This window comes from Salmo salar, chromosome ssa20 (assembly GCF_905237065.1).
Source record: "Salmo salar chromosome ssa20, Ssal_v3.1, whole genome shotgun sequence".
Lineage (NCBI taxonomy): Eukaryota > Metazoa > Chordata > Actinopteri > Salmoniformes > Salmonidae > Salmo > Salmo salar.
In genome coordinates this window covers 94,215,052-94,242,725 of record NC_059461.1, presented here as the reverse complement: position 1 = coordinate 94,242,725, position 27,674 = coordinate 94,215,052, and the positions used below count along the sequence as shown (strand labels likewise).

At 40.8% G+C, this 27,674-nt stretch overlaps 1 protein-coding gene across 3 annotated transcripts in view; it reads right to left on the bottom strand.

Moving 5' to 3' along the window:
* Positions 1-327: 327 nt before the first annotated feature.
* The window catches only part of gab2 (GRB2-associated binding protein 2), a 162,346-nt gene continuing 134,999 nt past the window's right edge, over positions 328-27,674 (bottom strand). For 2 of the 3 annotated variants that reach the window (XM_045704158.1, XM_045704160.1), the window contains exons 7-12: positions 25,465-25,562; positions 22,844-23,123; positions 21,718-21,808; positions 17,654-17,759; positions 16,680-16,802; positions 328-1,747 (exon numbers count right to left, since the gene is read on the bottom strand). In XM_045704158.1, coding sequence (XP_045560114.1) covers positions 1,601-1,747; positions 16,680-16,802; positions 17,654-17,759; positions 21,718-21,808; positions 22,844-23,123; positions 25,465-25,562 — 845 coding nt within the window. In that variant the 3' untranslated portion in view covers positions 328-1,600. The remainder of the gene's footprint in view (positions 1,748-16,679; positions 16,803-17,653; positions 17,760-21,717; positions 21,809-22,843; positions 23,124-25,464; positions 25,563-27,674) is intronic. The other variant, XM_045704159.1, reaches the window with a different exon arrangement.

Here is a 27,674-nt window from a genome sequence, read left to right as displayed (position 1 = left end):
TAGTGGTGTAGAAACCAGGAGCTTTTCCTTACATTGGACGTTACCCCTCCTGGCAGCGTTTCTGTCTTTGATGTCTCTACTTCTCTCGAGTCCATCAGAGACAGAGAGAGGAACTGAGGGGCTTCACCCAAGGAAAACTGTTCTAGTGTAGAGCATCAACCAACAAAAAACCCAGATATTTCACACCATCTCTGTGTCTCAAATGGCAGCCTTCAACCCATAGTGCACTACTTTTGACCAGGGCCCATAGGCGAATAAAGGTTCATTTGGGACACACATTTTTCTTTAAATTATATACAAATATAAACAAAATGAAATGAGATGGTGTCTCTTTATTTTTTTTTTTTTTCGGTCTTCGTTATTACTTTCTGACATGTCTGAGTTTTCATCTATTAGTTTAAGAGCAGTCGCTGCAAACAGAGTCACCACCGTTGACAAGAAGAACCGGTATTTATGGACGGATACATTACTTAAACAACCACGATCAACCCGACAGCCGTTTTGAAAATTCTCATTAAGGCTCCTGAAGAGAATATTTATTGTAAGGCTGTTATTTGGTCTCCCTACACCAGACGACAGGTCCTGCATGGCTAAGCTGAAATTACTGCCTGCAGTGCAGTGAAAATAACCTCCGCGCCTTGTTTCACTTCTGCAAGGCTCAGCTAAAACGGTTGATTGAAGTCAGTAAAGAATGGGAGCCAGACGAGGCCCTCCTTCCCCCCCTCTGTCCTAATCAAGCAAAATGAGACTGCATCTGTAATAGAATATGCATTCCTGATACAATTACCACCGACTGGTTGGGCGGTCAGACAACGATAGCAGTTTGACTGGCAGCAAATAGTTTTAAGTAGCTATGTACATTAGCTAACCTGCTAAACAGGAAGAGAAAACACACTCAATGTTGTGTTGCAGTTGAAATGTCTTCTCCCCCCCCATAGCTTGACGGAGTCAGAAGAAAACCTAGAAGAAAGGTCACTGTAGAGGTAAGTATTTGGAAGGCAAGTCCCTATCAGTTCAGTCCAGCTTTAATAACAGTCTCTTTAGGGAGAAAAGCTTTGGCAGGTTCAGGTTGGGTCTCTGTCCGCCTGCATCAAAAGCGTTGGCTGCAGTGCAAAGCACTGATGATCACCACAGAACACAGCTAGGCGTTTTCAGCCAAGTCCTCATTTCAGTCCTCAACCCATTTCAGTCCTCATTTCAGCCCTCATTTCAGTTCACAACCCATTTCAGTCCTCATTTCAGTCCACAACCCATTTCAGTCCTCATTTCAGCCCTAATTTCAGTCCTCATTTCAGTCCTCAACCCATTTTAATCCTCATTTCAGTCCTCAACTAATTTTAGTCCTCATTTCAGTCCACAGCTCATTTTAGTCCTCATTTCAGTCCTTATTTCGGTGCTCAACTCATTTTAGTCCTCATTTCAGTCCTCAAGTAATTTTAGTCATCACCTGTCCAACAGAGGTAATCTGTGTCTCCGCCATCCATAAATGTTCCTTCACTCCTCAAACTGACTTCTGTCAGTAACATCGTGACATCCTACAGGAGATGCTTGTCTTGACATGAGGTAAGGTCAGAGCGCTGTGTCTTTCCCATGGTTACTGTCAGGACTTTACGGTCTTAGGGGCGGGGTCGGTGGACTGTCGGACGTCCGTCCACTCCTGCATGGTGTTCTGGAGGGCCTGCGTCTTCTCCTTGTCCACCTGGACATAATCCACCTTCTCATCAGATGTCACTGAGGACGTAGAGGGCTGGGGGAAGAGAAGAGGAGAGAAGATTGGAGAGAGGACAGGAGGAGAGGAGAGGAGAGGAGAGGAGAGGAGAGGAGAGGAGAGGAGAGGAGAGGAGAGGAGAGGAGAGGAGAGGAGAGGAGAAGAAAGTGGAGAAGAAAGTGGAGAGGAGAGTAGAGAAGAATGGAGTAGAGTAGAGAGGAGAATGGAGTGGAGAGGAGAGGAGAGGATATGAGTGGAGAGGAGAGGAGAGGATATGAGTGGAGAGGAGAGGAGAGGATATGAGTGGAGAGGAGAGGAGAGGATATGAGTGGAGAGGAGAGGAGAGGAGAGGAGAGGAGAGGAGAGGAGAGAGGAGAGGAGAGGAGAGGAGAGGAGAGGAGAGGAGAGGAGAGGAGAGGAGAGGAGAGGAGAGGAATATTAATATTTGAACATAGCACAGAAACTGGATAAGAAAAGGACAAACAAAAATATATATTTGGGGCATTTACACTATATTAATTTACACAAGATATACTAGAATGATATGTACAGCAGTAGATATACTAGGAATGATATGTACAGCAGTAGATATACTAGAATGATATGTACAGCAGTAGATATACTAGGAATGATATGTACAGCAGTAGATATACTAGAATGATATGTACAGCAGTAGATATACTAGAATGATATGTACAGCAGTAAATATACTAGGAATGATATGAACAGCAGTAGATATACTAGGAATGATATGTGCAGCAGTAGATATACTAGAATGATATGTGCAGCAGTAGATATACTAGAATGATATGTACAGCAGTAGACATACTAGAATGATATGTACAGCAGTAGACATACTAGAATGATATGTACAGCAGTAGACATACTAGAATGATATGTACAGCAGTAGATATACTAGAATGATATGTACAGCAGTAGATATACTAGAATGATATGTACAGCAGTAGATATACTAGGAATGATATGAACAGCAGTAGATATACTAGGAATGATATGTACAGCAGTAGATATACTAGGAATGATATGTACAGCAGTAGATATACTAGGAATGATATGTACAGCAGTAGATATACTAGGAATGATATGTACAGCAGTAGATATACTAGAATGATATGTACAGCAGTAGATATACTAGAATGATATGTACAGCAGTAGATATACAAGGAATGATATGTACAGCAGTAGATATACTAGGAATGATATGAACAGCAGTAGATATACTAGAATGATATGTACAGCAGTAGATATACTAGGAATGATATGTACAGCAGTAGATATACTAGGAATGATATGTACAGCAGTAGATATACTAGGAATGATATGTACAGCAGTAGATATACTAGGAATGATATGTACAGCAGTAGATATACTAGAATGATATGTACAGCAGTAGATATACTAGGAATGATATGTACAGCAGTAGATATACTAGGAATGATATGTACAGCAGTAGATATACTAGGAATGATATGTACAGCAGTAGATATACTAGGAATGATATGTACAGCAGTAGATATACTAGGAATGATATGTACAGCAGTAGATATACTAGGAATGATATGTACAGCAGTAGATATACTAGGAATGATATGTACAGCAGTAGATATACTAGAATGATATGTACAGCAGTAGACATACTAGAATGATATGTACAGCAGTAGACATACTAGAATGATATGTACAGCAGTAGATATACTAGGAATGATATGTACAGCAGTAGATATACTAGAATGATATGTACAGCAGTAGACATACTAGAATGATATGTACAGCAGTAGACATACTAGAATGATATGTACAGCAGTAGACATACTAGAATGATATGTACAGCAGTAGATATACTAGAATGATATGAGCAGCAGTAGATATACTAGGAATGATATGTACAGCAGTAGATATACTAGAATGATATGTACAGCAGTAGACATACTAGAATGATATGTACAGCAGTAGATATACTAGAATGATATGTACAGCAGTAGATATACAAGGAATGATATGTACAGCAGTAGATATACAAGGAATGATATGTACAGCAGTAGATATACTAGAATGATATAAACAGCAGTAGATATACTAGGAATGATATGTACAGCAGTATATATACTAGAATGATATAAACAGCAGTAGATATACTAGAATGATATGTACAGCAGTAGATATACTAGAATGATATGTACAGCAGTAGATATACTAGAATGATATGTACAGCAGTAGATATACTAGAATGATATGTACAGCAGTAGATATACTAGGAATGATATGTACAGCAGTAGATATACTAGAATGATATGTACAGCAGTAGATATACTAGGAATGATATGTACAGCAGTAGATATACAAGGAATGATATGTACAGCAGTAGATATACAAGGAATGATATGTACAGCAGTAGATATACTAGAATGATATGTACAGCAGTAGATATACTAGAATGATATGTACAGCAGTAGATATACTAGGAATGATATGAACAGCAGTAGATATACTAGGAATGATATGTACAGCAGTAGATATACTAGAATGATATAAACAGCAGTAGATATACCAGGAATGATATGTACAGCAGTAGATATACTAGAATGATATGTACAGCAGTAGATATACTAGGAATGATATGTACAGCAGTAGATATACTAGGAATGATATGTACAGCAGTAGATATACTAGGAATGATATGTACAGCAGTAGATATACTAGAATGATATGTACAGCAGTAGATATACTAGGAATGATATGTACAGCAGTAGATATACTAGGAATGATATGTACAGCAGTAGATATACTAGGAATGATATGTACAGCAGTAGATATACTAGAATGATATGTACAGCAGTAGACATACTAGAATGATATGTACAGCAGTAGACATACTAGAATGATATGTACAGCAGTAGACATACTAGAATGATATGTACAGCAGTAGATATACTAGGAATGATATGTACAGCAGTAGATATACTAGAATGATATGTACAGCAGTAGATATACTAGAATGATATGTACAGCAGTAGACATACTAGAATGATATGTACAGCAGTAGACATACTAGAATGATATGTACAGCAGTAGATATACTAGAATGATATGAGCAGCAGTAGATATACTAGGAATGATATGTACAGCAGTAGATATACTAGAATGATATGTACAGCAGTAGACATACTAGAATGATATGTACAGCAGTAGATATACTAGAATGATATGTACAGCAGTAGATATACAAGGAATGATATGTACAGCAGTAGATATACAAGGAATGATATGTACAGCAGTAGATATACTAGAATGATATAAACAGCAGTAGATATACTAGGAATGATATGTACAGCAGTATATATACTAGAATGATATAAACAGCAGTAGATATACTAGAATGATATGTACAGCAGTAGATATACTAGAATGATATGTACAGCAGTAGATATACTAGAATGATATGTACAGCAGTAGATATACTAGAATGATATGTACAGCAGTAGATATACTAGGAATGATATGTACAGCAGTAGATATACTAGAATGATATGTACAGCAGTAGATATACTAGGAATGATATGTACAGCAGTAGATATACAAGGAATGATATGTACAGCAGTAGATATACAAGGAATGATATGTACAGCAGTAGATATACTAGAATGATATGTACAGCAGTAGATATACTAGAATGATATGTACAGCAGTAGATATACTAGGAATGATATGAACAGCAGTAGATATACTAGGAATGATATGTACAGCAGTAGATATACTAGAATGATATAAACAGCAGTAGATATACCAGGAATGATATGTACAGCAGTAGATATACTAGAATGATATGTACAGCAGTAGATATACTAGGAATGATATGTACAGCAGTAGATATACTAGGAATGATATGTACAGCGTAGACATACTAGAATGATATGTACAGCAATAGATATACTAGAATGATATGTACAGCAGTAGATATACTAGGAATGATATGTACAGCAGTAGATATACTAGGAATGATATGTACAGCAGTAGACATACTAGAATGATATAAACAGCAGTAGACATACTAGAATGATATGTACAGCAGTAGATATACTAGGAATGATATGTACAGCATTAGATATACTAGGAATGATATGTACAGCAGTAGATATACTAGAATGATATGTACAGCAGTAGATATACTAGGAATGATATGTACAGCAGTAGATATACTAGAATGATATGTACAGCAGTAGATATACTAGAATGATATGTACAGCAGTAGATATACTAGGAATGATATGTACAGCAGTAGATATACTAGGAATGATATGTACAGCAGTAGATATACTAGAATGACATGTACAGCAGTAGATATACTATAATGATATGTACAGCAGTAGATATACTAGAATGACATGTACAGCAGTAGACATACTAGAATGATATGTACAGCAGTAGATATACTAGAATGATATGTACAGCAGTAGACATACTAGAATGATATGTACAGCAGTAGATATACTAGGAATGATATGTACAGCAGTATATATACTAGAATGATATAAACAGCAGTAGATATACTAGAATGATATGTACAGCAGTAGATATACTAGAATGATATGTACAGCAGTAGATATACTAGAATGATATGTACAGCAGTAGATATACTAGAATGATATGTACAGCAGTAGACATACTAGAATGATATGTACAGCAGTAGATATACTAGAATGATATGTACAGCAGTAGATATACTAGGAATGATATGTACAGCAGTAGATATACTAGAATGATATGTACAGCAGTAGATATACTAGAATGATATGTACAGCAGTAGATATACTAGAATGATACGTACAGCAGTAGATATACTAGAAATGATATGTACAGCAGTAGATATACTAGAATGATATGTACAGCAGTAGATATACTAGAATGATATGTGCAGCAGTAGATATACTAGAATGATATGTACAGCAGTAGATATACTAGAATGATATGTACAGCAGTAGATATACTAGGAATGATATGTACAGCAGTAGATATACTAGAATGATATGTACAGCAGTAGATATACTAGGAATGATATGTACAGCAGTAGATATACAAGGAATGATATGTACAGCAGTAGATATACAAGGAATGATATGTACAGCAGTAGATATACTAGAATGATATGTACAGCAGTAGATATACTAGAATGATATGTACAGCAGTAGATATACTAGGAATGATATGAACAGCAGTAGATATACTAGGAATGATATGTACAGCAGTAGATATACTAGAATGATATAAACAGCAGTAGATATACCAGGAATGATATGTACAGCAGTAGATATACTAGAATGATATGTACAGCAGTAGATATACTAGGAATGATATGTACAGCAGTAGATATACTAGGAATGATATGTACAGCAGTAGACATACTAGAATGATATGTACAGCAATAGATATACTAGAATGATATGTACAGCAGTAGATATACTAGGAATGATATGTACAGCAGTAGATATACTAGGAATGATATGTACAGCAGTAGACATACTAGAATGATATAAACAGCAGTAGACATACTAGAATGATATGTACAGCAGTAGATATACTAGGAATGATATGTACAGCATTAGATATACTAGGAATGATATGTACAGCAGTAGATATACTAGAATGATATGTACAGCAGTCGATATACTAGAATGATATGTACAGCAGTAGATATACTAGAATGATATGTACAGCAGTAGATATACTAGGAATGATATGTACAGCAGTAGATATACTAGGAATGATATGTACAGCAGTAGATATACTAGAATGACATGTACAGCAGTAGATATACTATAATGATATGTACAGCAGTAGATATACTAGAATGACATGTACAGCAGTAGACATACTAGAATGATATGTACAGCAGTAGATATACTAGAATGATATGTACAGCAGTAGACATACTAGAATGATATGTACAGCAGTAGACATACTAGAATGATATGTCCAGCAGTAGATATACTAGGAATGATATGTACAGCAGTAGATATACTAGGAATGATATGTACAGCAGTATATATACTAGAATGATATGTACATATATATATCGAGAATACAGTATTTATAAACACACTACAAAACCCCATGGCAATTGGATTGAATTCCAAAGACCGGATATATATATATGTGTACTGTATATGATGGTGTGTATAGACAGTATAGACAGTAGTTAAATAGGATGGTGTGTATAGACAGTATAGACAGTAGTTATATAGGATGGTGTGTATAGACAGTAGTTATATAGGATGGTGTGTATAGACAGTATAGACAGTAGTTATATAGGATGGTGTGTATAGACAGTAGTTATATAGGATGGTGTGTATAGACAGTAGTTATATAGGATGGTGTGTATAGACAGTAGTTATACAGGATGGTGTGTATAGACAGTAGTTATATAGGATGGTGTGTATAGACAGAATAGACAGTAGTTATATAGGATGGTGTGTATAGACAGTATAGACAGTAGTTATATAGGATGGTGTGTATAGACAGTAGTTATATAGGATGGTGTGTATAGACAGTAGTTATATAGGATGGTGTGAATAGACAGTAGTTATATAGGATGGTGTGTATAGACAGTATAGACAGTAGTTATATAGGATGGTGTGTATAGACAGTAGTTATATAGGATGGTGTGTATAGACAGTAGTTATATAGGATGGTGTGTATAGACAGTATAGACAGAAGTTATATAGGATGGTGTGTATAGACAGTATAGACAGTAGTTATACAGGATGGTGTGTATAGACAGTAGTTATATAGGATGGTGTGTATAGACAGTAGTTACATAGGATGGTGTGTATAGACAGTATAGACAGTAGTTATATAGGATGGTGTGTATAGACAGTAGTTATATAGGATGGTGTGTATAGACAGTAGTTATATAGGATGGTGTGTGACGTATAGACAGTAGTTATACAGGATGGTGTGTATAGACAGTAGTTATATAGGATGGTGTGTATAGACAGTATAGACAGTAGTTATATAGGATGGTGTGTATAGACAGTAGTTATATAGGATGGTGTGTATAGACAGTATAGACAGTAGTTATATAGGATGGTGTGTATAGACAGTAGTTATATAGGATGGTGTGTATAGACAGTAGTTATATAGGATGGTGTGTATAGACAGTAGTTATACAGGATGGTGTGTATAGACAGTAGTTATATAGGATGGTGTGTATAGACAGAATAGACAGTAGTTATATAGGATGGTGTGTATAGACAGTATAGACAGTAGTTATATAGGATGGTGTGTATAGACAGTATAGACAGTAGTTATATAGGATGGTGTGTATAGACAGTAGTTATATAGGATGGTGTGTATAGACAGTATAGACAGTAGTTATACAGGATGGTGTGTATAGACAGTAGTTATATAGGATGGTGTGTATAGACAGTAGTTATATAGGATGGTGTGTATAGACAGTAGTTGTATAGGATGGTGTGTATAGACAGTAGTTATATAGGATGGTGTGTATAGACAGTAGTTATACAGGATGGTGTGTATAGACAGTAGTTATATAGGATGGTGTGTATAGACAGTATGGACAGTAGTTTAACCTTTAAGTCTTTACTGAAGTCTTATCTCTTCAGTAGGTCCTATGATTAAGTATAGTCTGGCCCAGGGGTGTGAAGGTGAACGGAAAGGCTGGAGCAACGAACCGCCCTTGCTGTCTCTGCCTGGCCGGTTTCCCCTCTTTCCACTGGGATTCTCTGCCTCTAACCCTTTTACAGGGGCTGAGTCACTGGCTTACTGGTGTTCTTCCATGCCGTCCCTGGGAGGGGTGCGTCACTTGAGTGGGTTGAGTCACTGACGTGGTCTTCCTGTCTGGGTTGGCGCCCCCCCCTTGGGCTGTGCCGTGGCAGAGATCTTTGTGGGCTATACTCGGCCTTGTCCCGGGATGGTATGTTGGTGGTTGGAGATATCCCTCCAGTGGTGTGGAGGCTGTGCTTTGGCAAAGTGGGTGGGGTTATATCCTACCTGTTTGGCCCTGTCCGGGGGTTTCATCGGATGGGGCCACAGTGTCTCCTGACCCCTCCTGTCTCAGCCTCTAGTATTTATGCTGCAGTAGTTCGTGTCGGGGGGCTAGGGTCAGTCTGTCACATCTGGAGTATTTCTCTTGTCTTTTCCGGTGTCCTGTGTGAATTTTAAATATGCTCTCTCTAATTCTCTCTTTCTCTTTCTTTCTTTCTCTCTCTCGGAGGACCTGAGCCCTAGGACCATGCCTCAGGACTACCTGGCTTGATGACTCCTTGCTGTCCCCAGTTCACCTGGCCGTGCTGCTGCTCCAGTTCCAACTGTTCTGCCTGCAGCTATGGAACCCTGACCTGTTCACCGGACGTGCTACCTGTCCCAGACCTGCTGTCCCAGACCTGCTGGAACCCTGACCTATTCACCGGACGTGCTACCTGTCCCAGACCTGCTGTTTTCAACTCTCTAGAGACAGCAGGAGCGGTAGAGATACTCTCAAAGATCGGCTATGAAAAAGCAAACTGACACTTACTCTTGTGTTACTGACTTGTTGCACCCTCGACAACTACTATGATTATTATTATTTGACAATGCTGGTAATTTATGAACATTTGAATATCTAGGCCATGTGCTGTTATAATCTCCACCCGGCACAGCCAGAAGAGGACTGGCCACCCCTCATAGCCTGGTTCCTCTCTAGGTTTCTTCCTGGGTTCTGGCCTTTCTAGGGAGTTTTTCCTAGCCACCGTGCTTCTACACATGCATTGCTTGCTGTTTGGGGTTTTAGGCTGGGTTTCTGTACAGCACTTTGTGATATCAGCTGATGTAAGAAGGGCTTTATAAATAAATTTGATTTGATTTGATTAGTTATATAGATGGTGTGTATAGACAGTAGTTATATAGGATGGTGTGTATAGACAGTATAGACAGTAGTTATAAAGGATGGTGTGTATAGACAGTAGTTATATAGGATGGTGTGTATAGACAGTAGTTATATAGGATGGTGTGTATAGACAGTATAGACAGTAGTTATAAAGGATGGTGTGTATAGACAGTAGTTATATAGGATGGTGTGTATAGACAGTAGTTATATAGGATGGTGTGTATAGACAGTAGTTATATAGGATGGTGTGTATTGACAGTAGTTATATAGGATGGTGTGTATAGACAGTATAGACAGTAGTTATAAAAAGATGGTGTGTATAGACAGTAGTTATATAGGATGGTGTGTATAGACAGTAGTTATATAGGATGGTGTGTATAGACAGTAGTTATATAGGATGGTGTGTATAGACAGTAGTTATATAGGATGGTGTGTATAGACAGTAGTTATATAGGATGGTGTGTATAGACAGTAGTTATATAGGATGGTGTGTATAGACAGTATAGACAGTAGTTATATAGGATGGTGTGTATAGACAGACTAGACAGTAGTTATATAGGATGGTGTGTATAGACAGTAGTTATATAGGATGGTGTGTATAGACAGTAGTTATATAGGATGGTGTGTATAGACAGTAGTTATATAGGATGGTGTGTATAGACAGTAGTTATATAGGATGGTGTGTATAGACAGTAGTTATATAGGATGGTGCGTATAGACAGTAGTTATATAGGATGGTGTGTATAGACAGTAGTTATATAGGATGGTGTGTATAGACAGTAGTTATATAGGATGGTGTGTATAGACAGTAGCTATATAGGATGGTGTGTATAGACAGTAGTTATATAGGATGGTGTGTATAGACAGTAGTTATACAGGATGGTGTGTATAGACAGTAGTTATATAGGATGGTGTGTATAGACAGTAGTTATATAGGATGGTGTGTATTGACAGTAGTTATATAGGATGGTGTGTATAGACAGTATAGACAGTAGTTATAAAAAGATGGTGTGTATAGACAGTAGTTATATAGGATGGTGTGTATAGACAGTAGTTATATAGGATGGTGTGTATAGACAGTAGTTATATAGGATGGTGTGTATAGACAGTAGTTAAATAGGATGGTGTGTATAGACAGTATAGACAGTAGTTATATAGGATGGTGTGTATAGACAGTAGTTATATAGGATGGTGTGTATAGACAGTAGTTATATAGGATGGTGTGTATAGACAGTAGTTATATAGGATGGTGTGTATAGACAGTATAGACAGTAGTTAAACAGGATGGTGTGTATAGACAGACTAGACAGTAGTTATATAGGATGGTGTGTATAGACAGTATAGACAGTAGTTAAACAGGATGGTGTGTATAGACAGACTAGACAGTAGTTATATAGGATGGTGTGTATAGACAGTATAGACAGTAGTTATATAGGATGGTGTGTATAGACAGTATAGACAGTAGTTATATAGGATGGTGTGTATAGACAGTAGTTATATAGGATGGTGTGTATAGACAGTAGTTATATAGGATGGTGTGTATAGACAGTAGTTATATAGGATGGTGTGTATAGACAGTAGTTATATAGGATGGTGTGTATAGACAGTATAGACAGTAGTTATATAGGATGGTGTGTATAGACTGTAGTTATATAGGATGGTGTGTATAGACAGTAGTTATATAGGATGGTGTGTATAGACAGTAGTTATATAGGATGGTGTGTATAGACAGTAGTTATATAGGATGGTGTGTATAGACAGTATAGACAGTAGTTATATAGGATGGTGTGTATAGACAGTATAGACAGTAGTTATATAGGATGGTGTGTATAGACAGTAGTTATATAGGATGGTGTGTATAGACAGTAGTTATATAGGATGGTGTGTATAGACAGTAGCTATATAGGATGGTGTGTATAGACAGTAGTTATATAGGATGGTGTGTATAGACAGTAGTTATATAGGATGGTGTGTATTGACAGTAGTTATATAGGATGGTGTGTATAGACAGTATAGACAGTAGTTATAAAAAGATGGTGTGTATAGACAGTAGTTATATAGGATGGTGTGTATAGACAGTAGTTATATAGGATGGTGTGTATAGACAGTAGTTATATAGGATGGTGTGTATAGACAGTAGTTAAATAGGATGGTGTGTATAGACAGTATAGACAGTAGTTATATAGGATGGTGTGTATAGACAGTAGTTATATAGGATGGTGTGTATAGACAGTAGTTATATAGGATGGTGTGTATAGACAGTAGTTATATAGGATGGTGTGTATAGACAGTATAGACAGTAGTTATATAGGATGGTGTGTATAGACAGTAGTTATATAGGATGGTGTGTATAGACAGTATAGACAGTAGTTATATAGGATGGTGTGTATAGACAGTATAGACTGTAGTTATATAGGATGGTGTGTATAGACAGTAGTTATATAGGATGGTGTGTATAGACAGTAGTTATATAGGATGGTGTGTATAGACAGTAGTTATATAGGATGGTGTGTATAGACAGTAGTTATATAGCATGGTGTGTATAGACAGTATAGACAGTAGTTATATAGGATGGTGTGTATAGACAGTATAGACAGTAGTTATATAGGATGGTGTGTATAGACAGACTAGACAGTAGTTATATAGGATGGTGTGTATAGACAGTAGTTATATAGGATGGTGTGTATAGACAGTAGTTATATAGGATGGTGTGTATAGACAGTAGTTATATAGGATGGTGTGTATAGACAGTAGTTATATAGGATGGTGTGTATAGACAGTAGTTATATAGGATGGTGTGTATAGACAGTAGTTATATAGGATGGTGTGTATAGACAGTAGTTATATAGGATGGTGTGTAAAGACAGTAGTTATATAAGATGGTGTGTATAGACAGTAGTTATATAGGATGGTGTGTATAGACAGTATAGACAGTAGTTATATAGGATGGTGTGTATAGACAGTATAGACAGTAGTTATATAGGATGGTGTGTATAGACAGTAGTTATATAGGATGGTGTGTATAGACAGTAGTTATATAGGATGGTGTGTATAGACAGTAGTTATATAGGATGGTGTGTATAGACAGTAGTTATATAGGATGGTGTGTATAGACAGTATAGACAGTAGTTATATAGGATGGTGTGTTTAGACAGTATAGACAGTAGTTATATAGGATGGTGTGTATAGACAGTAGTTATATAGGATGGTGTGTAAAGACAGTAGTTATATAGGATGGTGTGTATAGACAGTATAGACAGTAGTTATATAGGATGGTGTGTAAAGACAGTAGTTATATAGGATGGTGTGTATAGACAGTATAGACAGTAGTTATATAGGATGGTGTGTATAGACAGTAGTTATATAGGATTGTGTGTATAGACAGTAGTTATATAGGATGGTGTGTATAGACAGTATAGACAGTAGTTATATAGGATGGTGTGTATAGACAGTAGTTATATAGGATGGTGTGTATAGACAGTAGTTATATAGGATGGTGTGTATAGACAGTATAGACAGTAGTTATATAGGATGGTGTGTATAGACAGTAGTTATATAGGATGGTGTGTATAGACAGTATAGACAGTAGTTATATAGGATGGTGTGTATAGACAGTAGTTATATAGGATGGTGTGTATAGACAGTAGTTATATAGGATGGTGTGTATAGACAGTAGTTATATAGGATGGTGTGTATAGACAGTATAGACAGTAGTTATATAGGATGAGCCTTGACTAGAATACAGTATATACATATAAAGTGTGTAAAACAGTATGTAAACATTATTCAGGTGACCCGTGTTGAATGACTATGTACACAGGGCAGCAGGTCTCTAAGGTGCAGGGTAGAGTACTGGGTGGTAGCCGGCTTGTAAGTGTCTAAGGTTCAGGGCAAGGTCCTTGCGGTTTAGAACGTTGGGCCAGTAACCGAAAGGTTGCTGGATCGAATCCCTGAGCCGGAAAAATCTGCCGTTCTGCCCTTGAGCAAGGGAGTTAAAACCTCTTTGGGCTAGGGGGCGGTATTTTGACGTCCGGATGAAAAGCGTGCCCCAAAATAAACTGCCTGCTACTCAGGCCCAGAAGCTAGGATATGCATATAATTGGTTGATTTGGATAGAAAACACTCTAAAGTTTCTAAAACTGTTACAATAATGTCTGTGAGTATAATAGAACTGAAATGGCAGGCGAAACCCCGAGGACAAACTATCCCCCCCCCCAAAAAAAATCATCCTACCACTGATTTCAATGGCTGGCTCTTTTATAATAGGGCGAAATCGTGCCCGATTGCAGTTCCTAGGGCTTCCACTAGATGTCAACAGTCTTCAGAAAGAGTTTCAGGCTGGTTTTTGGAAAAATGAGCCAGAAACTGTAGTTTTTCTAGGTGTCTCCCATTTTGGCTGTAGTGTTTCCAAGCGCGTGAATGACAGCGCGTTCTTTGGTATTTTTCTCTGGTAAAGACAATAACGATTCTCTGTCTTAAATTTGATCGTTTATTTACGTATTAGGGTACCTATTGTTTGATTATAAACATTGATTGACTTGTTTGGATAAGTTTATTGGTAACGTTTTGGATTGATTTCGTATGCATTTTGAAGGAGGGAAACCGAGGGAATCATTGACTGAAGCGTGCCAGCTAGACTGAGTTTTTATGGATATAAAGGAGGACATTATCGAACAAAAGGACCATTTGTAATATAACTGGGACCTTTTGGAGTGCCAACAGAAGAAGATCTTCAACGGTAAGGCATATATTATATCGCTATTTTTCGTGTCGCAACTCCCTGGTTAAAAATGATTTGTTATGCTTTTGTGTGCTGGGCGCTTTTCTCAGATAATCGCATGGTTTGCTTTCACCGTAAAGCCTTTTTGAAATCTGACACGGCGGCTGGATTAACAACAAGGTAAGCTTTATTTTGATGTATTGCACTTGTGATTTCATGAAAGTTAAATATTTATAGTAATTTAAGTAGCGTCCCACAGATCCGCAAGAAGTTCCAACCCCCAAACAACAATTGCTCCCTGGGCGCCGATGACGTGGATGTCGATTAAGACAGCCCCCCCCTTACATCTCTGATTCAGAGGGTTGGGTTAAATGCGGAAGACACATTTCAGTTGAATGCATTCAGTTGGACAACTGACTAGGTATCTCCTTCCTTTTAGTGGGCAGAAGCTGACTAGTGGTGACTGTTTAACAGTCTGATGGCTGGAGATTGAAGCTGTTTATCAGACTCTTGTTCCCAGCTTTGATGCACCTGTACAGTCCCCTCCTTCTAGATGGTAGCGGGGTGAACAGGCCGTGGCTCGGGTGGTTGATGTCTTTGATGATCTTCTTGGCCCTTCCTGTGACATCGGGTGCTGTTGGTGTCCTGGAGGGCAGATAGTTTGCCCCCGGTGGTGTATTGGGCTGACTGCACCACCCTCTGGAGGGCCCTGCGGTTGCGGATGGTGCAGTTGCCGTACCAGGCGATGATACAACCCAAAGTTATTTTATGCTTTTTTTTATTCATTGAGGCACCCAAGACCTTTCACAATGCATACAAGTGTTTGTGAATGAGTGTGTTTGTACATCCACCTCTTCTTCTGTCCTCCACCAGCATCTATAGAAGTTTCTGAGGGTTTTAGGAGCAAAGACGAATTTCTTCCACCTCCTAATGTCGAAGATGCCTTTTGCGCCTTCTTCACCACACTGTCCGTGTGAAGGGACCATTTCGGGTCTTCAGTGATGTGTACGCCGAGGAACGAAGCTTTTTGACCCTCTCCGCTGCGGCCCGTCGATGTGGATGCCGTCTCCTGTAGTCCACGATCAGCTCCTTCGTTTTGTTGATGTTGAGGGAGAGGTTATTTTTCCCTGGTATCACTCCACCAGAGCTCCCACCTTCTCCCTTTAGGCTGTCTCATTGTTGTTAGTAATCAAGCCTACGCCTGTTGTGTCGTCAGCAAACATGATGATTGAGTTGGAGACGTGAGTGAACAGGGAGTACAGGAGGGGGCTGAGCACGCACCCCTGTGGGGCCCCCATGGGGCCCCCGTGTTGAGGATCAGTGTGGCGGGGGTGTGTGTGTGTGTGTACCTTTCTGTGTGGACTGGGGGAGCCCGGCTGGAAGTCCAGAGCTAGGTAGTCCACATTACCACACTTCCTAGGGGCGGGGCTGCTGGTACCACTCACTGCTGGAGAGGTAGACGCTGGGTTCTGCTGATGGAGGGCAGAGAAGAAGAGGGGGCGTGTAAACACACACATGGGTAACACTTGAATTCATTTATAGTAACCCTGGACTGTAGATATACCTTAGATACTTCATAGTAACCCTCTTCTAGACGAACTGCGGCCCACACAAAGGTACAACACTCATTAACCAAGACAAATACACTATACAGTATTCAGACCACTTGACTTTTTCCACATTTTGTTACGTTACAGCCGTATTCTAAAATTGATTAAATAACTTTTTTCCCCTCATCAATCTACACACATTACCCCATAATGGCATTACAATACCCCATAATGGCATCACAATAACCCATAATGACATCACTATTATAATATATATATATATATATATATATATATTTTTTTTTAATCAATTGAATTGTAGAATAAGGCTGTAAAATAACAAAATGTGGAAAAAGTCAAGGGGTCTGAATACTTTCCAAATGCACTGTACAGGGGCAGGAAGTTTATAATGTTTCCATGGAATATGTCCAGGATAAACTGAGGCCATGTTAATGGGTAAACATAGGATACAATTCAATCATAAAGACAAAACATAATACACTGATCTGTAGTCCCAAATGGCACCCTATTCCCTATATAGCGCTACTTATAGCCCTGTGTCCTCTACTACAGTATGTCAGCTCAGTAAGTCTGCGTCCCAAATGGCACCCTATTCCCTATATAGCGCTACTTATAGCCCTGTGTCCTGTACTACAGTATGTCAGCTCAGTAAGTCTGCGTCCCAAATGGCACCCTATTCCCTATAGGGCACGGATGAAAAGTAGTGAACTACATAGGGTATAGGGTGCATTTGTCCTGTTGTAGGGACTCACCATGGCTACGTAGTTCTCCTCGCTGTCTGCAGAGTCAGTGCTGGTGATACTCTGGGTGGAGATGGGTCTGCAGTGCTGGGAGGACATGCCACCTGAGTTCATAGGCCTGGGAGGAGAGAGAAGAGAGAGGACTGACTCCACATTCTGACCCCTATGGCAGTACTACTGAGACCAGGGAGGCCTGGGAGAAGAGAGAAGACTGTGAGTCTAACTAAAACAAGGTTTATGAGTTCTTCTACGTTTATACCTGGAGTGACAGCAGTCTGGATCCAATAGGATGGATGACTGATATGGGCCATGGGTCAGGTAGCTAGTAGAACTGATATGGGCCATGGGTCAGGTAGCTAGTAGAACTGATATGGGACATGGGTCAGGTAGCTAGTAGAACTGATATGGGACATGGGTCAGGTAGCTAGTAGAACTGATATGGGACCATGGGTCAGGTAGCTAGTATAACTGATATGGGACATGGGTCGGGTAGCTAGTATAACTGATATGGGACATGGGTCAGGTAGCTAGTAGAACTGATATGGGACATGGGTCGGGTAGCTAGTATAACTGATATGGGACTCACAGGGTCGGGTAGCTAGTAGAACTGATATGGGACATGGGTCGGGTAGCTAGTATAACTGATATGGGACATGGGTCGGGTAGCTAGTATAACTGATATGGGACATGGGTCGGGTAGCTAGTAGAACTGATATGGGACATGGGTCGGGTAGCTAGTAGAACTGATATGGGACATGGGTCGGGTAGCTAGTAGAACTGATATGGGACATGGGTCGGGTAGCTAGTATAACTGATATGGGACATGGGTCAGGTAGCTAGTATAACTGATATGGGACATGGGTCAGGTAGCTAGTATAACTGATATGGGACTCACATGGGTCAGGTAGCTAGTATAACTGATATGGGACATGGGTCAGGTAGCTAGTATAACTGATATGGGACTCACATGGGTCAGGTAGCTAGTAGAACTGATATGGGACATGGGTCAGGTAGCTAGTAGAACTGATATGGGACATGGGTCGGGTAGCTAGTATAACTGATATGGGACATGGGTCAGGTAGCTAGTATAACTGATATGGGCCATGGGTCAGGTAGCTAGTAGAACTGATATGGGACATGGGTCGGGTAGCTAGAATAACTGATATGGGACTCACATGGGTCGGGTAGCTAGTATAACTGATATGGGACATGGGTCGGGTAGCTAGTATAACTGATATGGGACATGGGTCGGGTAGCTAGTAGAACTGATATGGGACATGGGTCAGGTAGCTAGTAGAACTGATATGGGACATGGGTCAGGTAGCTAGTATAACTGATATGAGACTCACATGGGTCAGGTAGCTAGTAGAACTGATATGGGCCATGGGTCGGGTAGCTAGTATAACTGATATGGGACATGGGTCAGGTAGCTAGTAGAACTGATATGGGCCATGGGTCAGGTAGCTAGTAGAACTGATATGGGACATGGGTCAGGTAGCTAGTATAACTGATATGGGACATGGGTCGGGTAGCTAGTATAACTGATATGGGCCATGGGTCAGGTAGCTAGTATAACTGATATGGGCCATGGGTCAGGTAGCTAGTATAACTGATATGGGACATGGGTCAGGTAGCTAGTATAACTGATATGAGACTCACATGGGTCAGGTAGCTAGTAGAACTGATATGAGACTCACATGGGTCAGGTAGCTAGTAGAACTGATATGGGCCATGGGTCAGGTAGCTAGAATAACTGATATGGGACTCACATGGGTCGGGTAGCTAGTATAACTGATATGGGACATGGGTCGGGTAGCTAGTAGAACTGATATGGGCCATGGGTCAGGTAGCTAGTAGAACTGATATGGGACATGGGTCAGGTAGCTAGTAGAACTGATATGGGCCATGGGTCAGGTAGCTAGTAGAACTGATATGGGACATGGGTCAGGTAGCTAGTAGAACTGATATGGGACATGGGTCAGGTAGCTAGTATAACTGATATGGGACTCACATGGGTCAGGTAGCTAGTAGAACTGATATGGGACATGGGTCGGGTAGCTAGTAGAACTGATATGGGACATGGGTCAGGTAGCTAGTAGAACTGATATGGGACATGGGTCAGGTAGCTAGTAGAACTGATATGGGACATGGGTCAGGTAGCTAGTATAACTGATATGGGACATGGGTCAGGTAGCTAGTATAACTGATATGGGACATGGGTCGGGTAGCTAGTAGAACTGATATGGGACATGGGTCAGGTAGCTAGTAGAACTGATATGGGACATGGGTCAGGTAGCTAGTATAACTGATATGGGACATGGGTCAGGTAGCTAGTAGAACTGATATGGGACATGGGTCAGGTAGCTAGTAGAACTGATATGGGACATGGGTCAGGTAGCTAGTAGAACTGATATGGGACATGGGTCAGGTAGCTAGTAGAACTGATATGGGACTCACAGGGTCGGGTAGCTAGTAGAACTGATATGGGACATGGGTCAGGTAGCTAGTATAACTGATATGGGACTCACAGGGTCGGGTAGCTAGTAGAACTGATATGGGACATGGGTCAGGTAGCTAGTATAACTGATATGGGACATGGGTCAGGTAGCTAGTATAACTGATATGGGACATGGGTCAGGTAGCTAGTAGAACTGATATGGGACTCACAGGGTCAGGTAGCTAGTATAACTGATATGGGACATGGGTCAGGTAGCTAGTATAACTGATATGGGACATGGGTCAGGTAGCTAGTATAACTGATATGGGACATGGGTCGGGTAGCTAGTAGAACTGATATGGGCCATGGGTCAGGTAGCTAGTATAACTGATATGGGACATGGGTCAGGTAGCTAGTAGAACTGATATGGGACATGGGTCAGGTAGCTAGTATAACTGATATGGGACTCACATGGGTCAGGTAGCTAGTAGAACTGATATGGGCCATGGGTCAGGTAGCTAGTAGAACTGATATGGGACATGGGTCAGGTAGCTAGTAGAACTGATATGGGACATGGGTCAGGTAGCTAGTAGAACTGATATGGGACATGGGTCAGGTAGCTAGTAGAACTGATATGGGACATGGGTCAGGTAGCTAGTAGAACTGATATGAGACTCACATGGGTCAGGTAGCTAGTAGAACTGATATGGGCCATGGGTCAGGTAGCTAGTATAACTGATATGGGACATGGGTCAGGTAGCTAGTAGAACTGATATGGGACATGGGTCAGGTAGCTAGTAGAACTGATATGGGACTCACATGGGTCAGGTAGCTAGTAGAACTGATATGGGACATGGGTCAGGTAGCTAGTAGAACTGATATGGGACTGGGTCGGGTAGCTAGTATAACTGATATGGGACATGGGTCAGGTAGCTAGTAGAACTGATATGGGACATGGGTCAGGTAGCTAGTAGAACTGATATGGGACATGGGTCAGGTAGCTAGTATAACTGATATGGGACATGGGTCAGGTAGCTAGTATAACTGATATGGGACATAGGGTCAGGTAGCTAGTAGAACTGATATGGGACATGGGTCAGGTAGCTAGTATAACTGATATGGGACATGGGTCAGGTAGCTAGTATAACTGATATGGGACATGGGTCAGGTAGCTAGTAGAACTGATATGGGACATGGGTCGGGTAGCTAGTAGAACTGATATGGGACATGGGTCAGGTAGCTAGTATAACTGATATGGGACATGGGTCAGGTAGCTAGTAGAACTGATATGGGACATGGGTCAGGTAGCTAGTATAACTGATATGGGACATGGGTCGGGTAGCTAGTAGAACTGATATGGGACATGGGTCGGGTAGCTAGTATAACTGATATGGGACATGGGTCGGGTAGCTAGTATAACTGATATGGGACATGGGTCGGGTAGCTAGTAGAACTGATATGGGACATGGGTCGGGTAGCTAGTAGAACTGATATGGGACATGGGTCAGGTAGCTAGTATAACTGATATGGGACATGGGTCGGGTAGCTAGTATAACTGATATGGGACATGGGTCAGGTAGCTAGTAGAACTGATATGGGACATGGGTCAGGTAGCTAGTAGAACTGATATGGGACTCACATGGGTCGGGTCCAGGACATGGTGATTGGACTCTTAAATGGGAGCTCATCAATGATGCCATTGTTCCTCAGATCCAGAGGTGTTGGCTTGGCTGAGGACATAAAGAAACAAAACAACTTCATTGTCTTCTCAACTGAGGGCTGTTGGGTTTAGACAGAAATCAGAAATCATATTACATCTGAATGTAGAGGGCTGTTGGGTTTAGACAGAAATCATATTACATCTGAATGTAGAGGGCTGTTGGGTTTAGACAGAAATCAGAAATCATATTACATCTGAATGTAGAGGGCTGTTGGGTTTAGACAGAAATCACAAATCATATTACATCTGAATGTAGAGGGCTGTTGGGTTTAGACAGAAATCAGAAATCATATTACATCTGAATGTAGAGCGCTCCTGGGTTTAGACAGAAATCATATTACATCTGAATGTAGAGGGCTGTTGGATTTAGACAGAAATCATATTACATCTGAATGTAGAGGGCTGTTGGGTTTAGACAGAAATCAGAAATCATATTACATCTGAATGTAGAGGGCTGTTGGGTTTAGACAGAAATCAGAAATCATATTACATCTGAATGTAGAGGGCTGTTGGATTTAGACAGAAATCATATTACATCTGAATGTAGAGCGCTGTTGGATTTAGACAGAAATCAGAAATCATATTACATCTGAATGTAGAGGGCTGTTGGATTTAGACAGAAATCAGAAATCATATTACATCTGAATGTAGAGCGCTCCTGGGTTTAGACAGAAATCATATTACATCTGAATGTAGAGGGCTGTTGGGTTTAGACAGAAATCAGAAATCATATTACATCTGAATGTAGAGCGCTGTTGGGTTTAGACAGAAATCATATTACATCTGAATGTAGAGGGCTGTTGGGTTTAGACAGAAATCATATTACATCTGAATGTAGAGCGCTGCTGGGTTTAGAAACAGAAATCATATTACATCTGAATGTAGAGGGCTGTTGGGTTTAGACAGAAATCAGAAAAAAAGTGTTACAAAAGAACAATATGAAACACAAAGAATGTATAATATGACATAATATGACAGTTTGGTATCATGGCTCTAAAAGAGGAGAGCACGGAAAGCCTCACATCGACTAAGACATGACACTCACATTTCCTGTTGGGTTTGAGGTTGCGATTTATAGGTGGTGGTGTGACGTCACTCAGCCTCCCAGGTCGGTGACACAGCGAGGCGGTACTTCCCTTCCGGGCGGGTAGCGTGGCCGAGAACCCTGGGAAATCAAAGTGGTGCGGCCCGGGGCTCATGGGGATGTAGATGTTTTTGGGGCTGTCCGCCTGGGCGGCGTTGAGGGGAGATGAGCCTGGGTTCATAGGCACATAGTTGTCCTCCGAGTCACCGCTGTCCGAACGTGTCAGAGGAGCCTTTGTTCTCTGACAAGAAACAGACAGTGAAAGTCATGGGGATTGTCTTAGACATGATTATCTCCGTCATCATTATCTCCGACATGATTATCTCCGTCATCATTATCTCCGACATCATTATTTCCGACATCATTATCTCAGACATCATTATTTCCGACATCATTATCTCCATCATCACTATCTCCATCATCACTATCTCCGACATCATTATCTCCATCATCACTATCTCCGTCATCATTATCTCCGACATCATTATTTCCGACATCATTATCTCAGACATCATTATTTCCGACATCATTATCTCCATCATCACTATCTCCGACATCACTATCTCCATCATCACTATCTCCGACATCATTATCTCCATCATCACTATCTCCGACATCACTATCTCCATCATCACTATCTCCGACATCATTATCTCCGACATCATTATCTCCATCATCACTATCTCCATCATCACTATCTCCATCATCACTATCTCCGACATCATTATCTCCATCATCACTATCTCCGACATCACTATCTCCGACATCACTATCTCCATCATCACTATCTCCGACATCACTATCTCCGACATCACTATCTCCATCATCACTATCTCCGACATCACTATCTCCATCATCACTATCTCCATCATCACTATCTCCGACATCACTATCTCCATCATCACTATCTCCGACATCATTATCTCCGACATGCAGTCATGATTGTGGGAAAAACAAAGCACATACAAAAAACAAAAAACGAACAATCTGAAATCAACAACAAGATGAAATCAGTCCAGGGGTCTCATGTATCAATCAGGCACAAACCATTCGTTGGGAGCGTGGGATCATTTCCAAGCAAAGTGTGAGATGTATCAAGATGTATGCTTGAGAGACCAAGCGTAGGCACAGTGCCAAGTGGTGGAATAAGGGAACTGTAAAATAAATGTTGAAATTGTAATAATTATATCCTTTTTCAATTTCATTGTATTTACAGTGCATTTGGTAAGTATTCAGACCCCTTGACTTTTTCCTATTTTTTTTTTTACATTACAGCCTTATTCTAAAATGGATTAAATAATTGTTTTCCCTCATTAATCTACACACAATACCCCATAATGACAAAGCAAAAACAGTTTTTTAGAAATGTATTAAAAATAAAAAACGGAAATACCTTATTTACAAAAGTATTCAGAACCTTTGCTATGAGAGTCAAGATTGAGCTCGATTTCGATCAAAAACCAAGCCATGAAGTTGAAGGAATTTCCCGTAGAGCTCCGAGACAGGATTGTGTCGAGGCACAGAGCTGCTGAAGGGTACCAAAACATTTCTGCAGCATTGAAGGTCCCCAAATACACAGTGGCCTCCATCATTCTTAAATGGAAGAGGTTTGGAACCACCAAGACTCTTCCAAGAGCTGGCCGCCCGGCCAAACTGAGAAATTGGGGGAGAAGGACCTTGGTCAGGGAGGTGACCAAGAACCTGATGGTCACTCTGACAGAGCTCCAGAGTTCCTCTGTGGAGATGAGAGAACCTTCCAGAAGGACAACCCTCTGCAGCACTCCACCAATCAGGCCTTTATGGTAGAGTGGCCAGACGTTATCCATCCTGTCTAGAGCAGGACTAGGCTTGAGGAACACTAGTACAGATGTTATCCATCCTGTCTAGAGCAGGACTAGGCTTGAGGAACACTAGTACAGACGTTATCCATCCTGTCTAGAGCAGGACTAGGCTTGAGGAACACTAGTACAGATGTTATCCATCCTGTCTAGAGCAGGACTAGGCTTGAGGAACACTAGTACAGACGTTATCCATCCTGTCTAGAGCAGGACTAGGCTTGAGGAACACTAGTACAGACGTTATCCATCCTGTCTAGAGCAGGACTAGGCTTGAGGAACACTAGTACAGACGTTATCCTACCATCCTGTCTAGAGCAGGACTAGGCTTGAGGAACACTAGTACAGATGTTATCCTACCATCCTGTCTAGAGCAGGAATAGGCTTGAGGAACACTAGTACAGATGTTATCCATCCTGTCTAGAGCAGGACTAGGCTTGAGGAACACTAGTACAGATGTTATCCATCCTGTCTAGAGCAGGACTAGGCTTGAGGAACACTAGTACAGACGTTATCCTACCATCCTGTCTAGAGCAGGACTAGGCTTGAGGGACACTAGTACAGACGTTATCCATCCTGTCTAGAGCAGGACTAGGCTTGAGGAACACTAGTACAGACGTTATCTTACCATCCTGTCTAGAGCAGGACTAGGCTTGAGGAACACTAGTACAGACGTTATCCATCCTGTCTAGAGCAGGACTAGGCTTGAGGGACACTAGTACAGACGTTTCTGTCTGAAAGTCTCACCAGGTAAGAACTGAAGCCATCGTTGACACACTCCACAGACTGGCCTTGGTTGTTGAAATAGATCGGACGGTGATGGCTGCTGGTCTCAAATGAACACCCTGGGTAGAGAGGAGAGGGAGAGGGAGAGGGAGAGGAGAGGAGAGGAGAGGAGAGGAGAGGAGAGGAGAGGAGAGGAGAGGAGAGGAGAGGAGAGGAGAGGAGAGGAGAGGAGAGGAGAGGAGAGGAGAGGAGAGGAGAGGAGAGAATGATCATCATCACATAACAAGAGGCGAGTTTGGTTTCTCTAAACCCACACGGTATTTCTGTTATCCAGTTGAAACTAACTTGTATTTCTGCTCCAAAACAGAACAAGCGTTAGATGCTCCAGCTGTGTTTAACAAAACGATACCCTATTCCCTATTTAGCGCACTAATTTTGACTGGGGCCCATAGGGCTCTGTAGTGCACTATATAAGGATTAGGGTGCCATTTGGGAGTTACCCTTCTGTGAGAGTGTGGCTCTGGCCGTGGGCAGCGCAGACTGAGGGCGAAGACACAGAGTAACAAGGGTCAAAGTTGACTTCCTGTCTCTGTGTGTCTGTTCCAGCCTTTGCCCGGGACGGCCTTGCTCAGAGCAACACACACACACACACACACACACACACACACACACGGAGCAGAACACACTGTGTTCAGAGAGTGAGAGAGGCCAGGCATTGTGAGAGAGTGAGAGAGGCCAGGCATTGTGAGAGAAAGAGGCCAGGCATTGTGAGAGAAAGAGGCCAGGCATTGTGAGAGAAAGAGGCCAGAGGCCAGGCATTGTGAGAGAAAGAGGCCAGAGGCCAGGCATTGAGAGAGAGAGAGCGAGAGAGAGAGAGAGAGAGAGAGAGAGAGAGAGAGAGAGAGAAAACAGGCATTGAGAGAGAGAGAGAGAGAGAGAGAGAGAGAGAGAGAGAGAGAGAGAGAGAGAAAACAGGCATTGAGAGAGAGAAAACAGGCATTGAGAGAGAGAGAGAGAGAGAGAGAGAGAGAGAGAGAGAGAGAGAGAGGTCAGGCATTATAAGAGAGAGAGAGAGAGAGGATATGCATTATGAGAGGGAGAGAGGCAATCTTTTGGCTCTATAACAAAGAACAGACAGCAAAAACATGTACATGATCAAATAGAAATCTTAGAATCAACTATTAAAGACTACCAGAACCCACTGGATTCTCCAATTACATTGAATGAACTACAGGACAAAATACAAACCCTCCAACCCCAAAAGGCCTGTGGTGTTGATGGTATTCTAAATGAAATGATAAAATTTACGGACCACAAGTTCTAATTGGCTATACTAAAACTATTTAACATGATCCTCAGCTCTGGCATCTTCCCCGATATTTTGAACCAAGGACTGATCACCCCAATCCACAAAAGTGGAGACAAATTTGACCCCAATAAGTACCGTGGGATATGCATCAACAGCAACCTTGGGAAAATCCTCTGCATTATCATTAACAACAGACTCGTACATTTCCTCAGTGAAAACAATGTACTGAGCAAATGTCAAATTTGCTTTTTACCAAATGATCGTACGACAGACCACGTATTCACCCTGCGCACCCTAACTGACAAACAAACAAACCAAAAAAAGGATAGGTCTTCTCATGCTTTGTTGATTTCAAAAAAGCTTTTGACTCAATTTGGCCTGAGGGTCTGAGGGTCTGCTATACAAATTGATGGAAAGTGGTGTTGGGGGAAAAACATACGACATTATAAAATCCATGTACACAAACAACAAGTGTGATGTTAAAATTGGCAAAAAAAACAAAAAAACACAGATTTTTCAACAGGGCCGTGGGGTGAGACAGGGATGCAGCTTAAGCCCCACCCTCTTCAACATATATATTAATGAATTGGCGAGGGCACTAGAACAGTCTGCAGCACCCGGCCCTCACCCTACTAGAATCTGAAGTCAAATGTCTACAGTTTAACGATCTGAGAAACAAGGCAAGAAGGGCCTTCTATGCCACCAAAAGGAACATAAAATTTGACATACCAATTTGGATCTGGCTAAAAATACTTGAATCAATTATGGAACCCATTGCCCTTTATGGCTGTGAGGTCTGGGGTCCGCTCACCAACCAAGAATTCACAAAATGGCACAAACACCAAATTGAGACTCTGCATGCAGAATTCTGCAAAAATATCCTGTGTACAACGTAAAACCAAAAAATGCTTGTAAAACAGAA